We start from the raw sequence: 5977 nt of genomic DNA, 5'->3' as shown, positions 1-5977 counted from the left end.
GCAACCAGAATTACGACTAAAACGTCTACTGCGAGTTCCATCAGACCGAAGGTCACTCCATGGCTAACTGCAAAGTCGTAGGGGCAAGACTGGCCGCAAAGCTGCTTGCAGGAGAACTCTCTGGAGTAACCAGCATCAAGGATCTAATCCTCGACTCCGAACGTGGGCGAAAAACCAATAAGAATCCTCCCGCGGAAAAGTCGTCGCCGAAAAATTAGGCGGGGGAAAAACGCGAAAGAAGACCAGACGATAGGGGGAATGGTAACTCCCGCAGGAGGGTAAACATGATCATGGGAGGATCCCAATACTGCAAGGACTCAGTCTCGGCCATCAAAGCCTACCAACGGAAAGTTGAGTCAACTGCGAAGTATCCCCCACGGTCTCCTCCTCGAGACGGACAGAACGCCTCGATCACGTTGACGGAAGAAGAGGCTTGCGGAATCGACCAGCCTCATTGCGACCCCTTGGTCATTGATCTCGTAATAAGAGACCTCGAAGTTGCAAGAATACTCATCGACACCAGAAGCACGGTAAACCTAATCTTCCGCGATACCCTAAGAAGGATGGGCGTCGAGCTCGGAGAAGTCACCCCGGTACCAAACCCGCTCACGGGTTTCTCCGGACAAACGTCCATGACCCTGGGATCCATTCAACTACCCGTCATAGCGAAAAACGTCACCAAGATAGTTGATTTTGCGGTGGTAGATAACCCGGCTATTTACAACGCGATCATGAGAACTCCATGGCTAAACGCCAAGAAGGCCGTTCTCTCGACTTATCACTTGGGCGTCAAATTTCCAACCAGGACTGGAATCGCCGCAATCTGGGGTTGTCAAAAACAGTCGCGACTTTGCTTCCTAGCGGAACATAAGTTAAGACAGATCACGACAACCTCCACGGTTAAACGCAAGCGAACTCAGCCTTCCGCCGAAGATGCCCCGACAAAGGACGCAGCGACATCTCCCGCGGAAGCAGATTCGGAGATCAGAACCATCCCCGATTCCGAAGACAACGTCACAACTCAGCGGAAAGAGAAAAATCCCGAGGTAAACGTCGACCCTGCGACTAAAGCGGTCAACGAAAAACCAACCGACGAGTAAACATACTCGCGGCACAAACAGAACTACGATATGGCTTGATTCTCGAAAGAGGTACGTAGGCAGCTCGTCAAAACCCGGCGAGTTCAGCTATCCCCCTCGCCAAAAAGGGGGGGGGAGTGGGTACGTATACTCGTATACTCCCACAAAAGGTCAAAAACCCCGCACTTGTATTTGAAATTTTCGAAACTTTTTCAATAAAATTCTCTTTATCGATTCCTAGACATTCCAGAAAACGAAAAACATATCCTCAAGAAACGCGAGACGTCGCAGTTTTACTGAAGATATTTAATTCATACCATCCGTCAAAATAGTCAATCCGCAACTTTAAACGTTTTATCAAAATAGTCCGTCCGCGACTTTAAAACAACCATTGAAACAGTCCCTTCGCGACTTTAAAAACAAAAACGAACCCGTCGATTGGCCCTGACGGGCAAACACAGAAATGTTTCACTTAAACAAATTCGTAGTCAGATCTTTTTACAAGATCCTCTTACATCCGACCAGGATACCATAGCGCGCTATACAAGAAAACCGAAATTTCATCTAGCACTTCGCAAAGGAAATAGCTCGGTTCGTACCCAGACAAATCATATAAGCTGATAACACTTCGCGGATTTTAAAACGGTACGAATCAGGTAAAAATGACAAACAGGCAAAACAGAAGTCGATCAGTCATCGCATAGCCTTAAAAGCTGAAAGTAGACCTAGGTCTTGCCCTAAGCCCAGCCTTGCTGGCACTTAACATCTCACGGACATAGTATCAAATACGAGATCCCAAAACATGTCTCTTATCGCTTACACCTAAAACGCTTGCTAAAAAGTAGCATGCGGACCATGCGACGAATTAAGAGTTATAATACGAAATGACTACTCGCGTTCTACCCTCTACACTTGGCGAAAGTATAAATTAGACCACAAAACATAAATCATCGAAAAACTTACTTCATATTTATAAAAAGCCGCACAAAGGCGGCAGGGATTCAAAGCCATAAAAAGGCCAGTCCCGAAATACATAAAAATACGCAACATACTACGGTCACGGCATAAACAGATAAAACGTCCACACTTGGCCACGGAAATACTAAGATAAGGGAAAACATTTTCCCGAGAAATTCAGTAGAGGATAAAATCATCCGACGACGAAGTTCCGAACTCCGTCGGATAATTCACCTCATCCTCGCCTCCCTCTGCTTCGGTCGCGACCTCCACCGTGTCAGGAGAAACCGGGATCAGCTCCCAGAGTCCCCAGATCCTCTCCTCGATAGGGAGAACAAGCGATTCGGCGTGAGCATTGTCCTTCATGCCACCCTGCATGAGGCTCAACTCCTCTTTATAAACATAATCCCTCTATTGAGTCCTCACGAGAGCTCCAACCGATCCGCGACACTCGCGAAAATTGCCCACCGCAGCATCGGCTGCCCGCAGATTGTGATACTCCTCCTGGAATCGCATCGCCTGATTCTGCATCTCAGCGGCAATCTCCCGTTTGGTCTGCCTCCTCGCTCGGCGAATTTCTTTGTCATGGTCGGCGGCCGCCCTTAAGTTCCGTTCCAAGGTCTCCTCTTGGAATCGCGCAAAATCATTCACATTCTTCTCCGCTTTGAAGCGCCAGATCCTCGTCTCTCTCTGGCTATCCACCAACGCCGAGCCAAGATTATTCATCGCCTGCGGAATTCTAAAAGAGAATTTTTACAAATATAAAAATACGATCGGATAACAAAGGGGGTGCGAGAGGAAAAGCAAGGACTGACCCCGTTGACTACGCGAGAAGTCTCCGCTAAAACCTCAGCCCTCTCCGTTTGGTTAGGATGATCGGGAAGACCAGAAAAGAAGTCGTCAAAGTTAGGGATTGGCGCGTCACTCGAACCACTCCCATCGCCAAAACCGAGAGTCGGATCCCATCCCGGAAGCGGAAAATCATCAATAGGAAAGTCATGATCCTCGACCTCGATGTCTTTGTCCTTGGACGGCAACCCATGCAATCTCTCAACCGGGACGCGTTCCGCGAGATGCTCGACGGGAGCAAAATCTATGTCACATTCCGCCTCGAAATCGGAGTGGACCATTCGGATCGCCTTCAGAACCCTCTGACGGGTAAAACTGGTCCACCAATGATTACCGCTCCTAAGCGCGTCTCTCACCTTAATAATGTCCCTAGGCCAGGGATGGGGATTCGGAACCGTCCGGAACATCGGAATGAACTCCTCCGCGACGGACGCAGCGTTGAGTCGGACGTAGAAGAAAAATTGTTTCCAATTGCTAAAATTGGAAACAGTTCCCCTGACTACCAGCATCATTGATACGCCCAAAATCGGGAGGATGGCTTTGGCCGGGTGTTGGATATGAACCGAGAAGTCGAAGGAACTTCTGGAACTGGGATGGATTGAACGGATCGTCAAGAGGGTGCGGAATGACTCTTGATATACCCTTGATCTAAGGCTAACCACCAAAGAACGGATGTAGTGCGTTGGCTAACCACCAAATAACACACAAAGATGATTGGCTGACCACCAAATCAACAAGCCGGTTCAAACCGATGAACTAGCTAAAGAACTCTCTCTCACTCAGAGAAAAGAAGAACAAAAGAAACTCCAAAATGATCTGATTTTTATTCATCAAAAGGACTACATATTTATAGTAGATGTAGTCAAAGAAAGAAATAAATAAAGTGCTGAAAAAGATGTCTAGAAAATACAACATTTGACTAGATAATTATTAGAGAGTCAAAGTTGTAGAAATTGATGCAGTCTTGGTCAATGTTGCGGAAAATGATGAAGACTGGTCAAGATTGCGGATTCTGATGTAGACTGGTCAAGATTCGTCCAAGCGTCCAGGTTCATCCATGATGATCGGGTCCTTCGCGTAAGGAGAAGGACGCACGTGGGCTGGTTGAGCTGGTTGGCCGGTGATCTTCATGAACTGATGGTGAATCCTCGGTTTGGTCGAGCTGGTTGACAAGATCGCCACTTTGGTTCGTGTCCATGAACAAAAAAGAACGGTGCTCGATTTTGGTTCTATCATACTCTCCGTCTTCAAAAAGATTTGTCCTCAAATCTGAATCATTAAAAGGAAAAGGATTATAAGCAAAAGGATTATAATCAACACAAAGCTCATTATGAATATGGTCCGACTTTTGAATGGACAAAGATACTTCCTTTTCTGGTTTGATTTCAACGTTCTTCAAGGTCACCAACGGTTTCTGTTTGTGGCACTTGTTAGCATAATGGCCGACCTTATGGCATTTGAAGCACCTGGTAGAAAGAGCTTTGCTTGTGGGTTTCACAGCTTTGCTTTTATCAAAAGAAATATCATTAGTTTTCAAATCAGAATTTGAGAGATAAGAAGACTTACATTGCTGTTTTGGTGCTGCAGAAGTGTTGGTGTTTTTCTTCCTTTTGAGTTGTCGGACAGCATGAATCGCCTTATGCAACATCTTCTCCAAACTGGCATAAGTCTGAATCTCATTCTGATCAAACACATCATGGTTGCTTCTCTTGGTTTTGGTGAAGGGACGATCACCACTTCTGACCCACTTCTCAACATCGGACCTGTTATGTCTCTTCCTTTTCTGCACAAAATCAAACCTATTAGCAGCAAACTGTTTTTTATTTCTAAAAATTGATTGCTCTTTTTCCGAAACAGTTTTAAAAGGAAAGAAGATATCATCTTGTAGTGGTTTTGATTTCTTGAGAAGTCCAAACATCCTGAAACACTTAACAAACGTTAGCACAAAAATATCCTCACACTCTCAAAGTGTTTAGCTCACGATTTTTAGGTGATCACTCAGAGTTCTTTCTACTGGTTCAAAGGATGATAGGCAGTCAAAATTCAGCAATCAAAAACCCAAAACAAACTTTGTGGAAAAAGAAAAGAAATGAAGATGAAGAGATTTTTTTTTGTTTTGTGTGGGTCCGCCTTAACTGTCCTAAGGCTGGGTTTCTCTTCAGCCAGCAGGATTACTCTTCCACCACTCCAAGTGATTCAAGCCAATCTTTTACTTTTTTCTTTTTTTTCTTTTTTTTCTTTTTTTTCTTTTTTTCTTTTTTTTCTTTTTTCTGATTTTTTTCTTTTTTTTTAAATGGCGATCACAAGGGAGTAAAGGAACAGCCCGGATCCAAAAAGAAATAGAAATGATGAAGAGATGAGAATGTGAAAAGAAGATAGAAAACAAACCAGCCAAAGTGGCTCTGATACCAAATGATACGCCCAAAATCGGGAGGATGGCTTTGGCCGGGTGTTGGATATGAACCGAGAAGTCGAAGGAACTTCTGGAACTGGGATGGATTGAACGGATCGTCAAGAGGGTGCGGAATGACTCTTGATATACCCTTGATCTAAGGCTAACCACCAAAGAACGGATGTAGTGCGTTGGCTAACCACCAAATAACACACAAAGATGATTGGCTGACCACCAAATCAACAAGCCGGTTCAAACCGATGAACTAGCTAAAGAACTCTCTCTCACTCAGAGAAAAGAAGAACAAAAGAAACTCCAAAATGATCTGATTTTTATTCATCAAAAGGACTACATATTTATAGTAGATGTAGTCAAAGAAAGAAATAAATAAAGTGCTGAAAAAGATGTCTAGAAAATACAACATTTGACTAGATAATTATTAGAGAGTCAAAGTTGTAGAAATTGATGCAGTCTTGGTCAATGTTGCGGAAAATGATGAAGACTGGTCAAGATTGCGGATTCTGATGTAGACTGGTCAAGATTCGTCCAAGCGTCCAGGTTCATCCATGATGATCGGGTCCTTCGCGTAAGGAGAAGGACGCACGTGGGCTGGTTGAGCTGGTTGGCCGGTGATCTTCATGAACTGATGGTGAATCCTCGGTTTGGTCGAGCTGGTTGACAAGATCGCCACTTTGGTTCG

The 5977-nt window shown here is 44.8% G+C and overlaps 1 protein-coding gene across 1 annotated transcript; it reads left to right on the top strand.

The window, feature by feature from the left end:
* The first annotated feature begins 284 nt into the window (after positions 1-284).
* Positions 285-1100, top strand: LOC108832091 (uncharacterized). The gene has a single exon (XM_018605578.1). The coding sequence runs from the start codon at positions 285-287 to the stop codon at positions 1098-1100; it is 816 nt and encodes a 271-aa protein (XP_018461080.1).
* Positions 1101-5977: the final 4877 nt, after the last annotated feature.

This window comes from Raphanus sativus, chromosome 7 (genome assembly GCF_000801105.2).
Source record: "Raphanus sativus cultivar WK10039 chromosome 7, ASM80110v3, whole genome shotgun sequence".
In the NCBI taxonomy this organism is placed as follows: Eukaryota; Viridiplantae; Streptophyta; class Magnoliopsida; order Brassicales; family Brassicaceae; genus Raphanus; species Raphanus sativus.
Note: the sequence above shows the minus strand (reverse complement) of the source record. Positions and strands in the feature narration are given on the sequence as shown.

What these genes read in the sequence shown, in the direction of transcription:
- LOC108832091 (XM_018605578.1), top strand. Translation starts at nt 285, where the DNA reads ATGATCATGGGAGGATCCCAATACTGCAAGGACTCAGTCTCGGCCATC.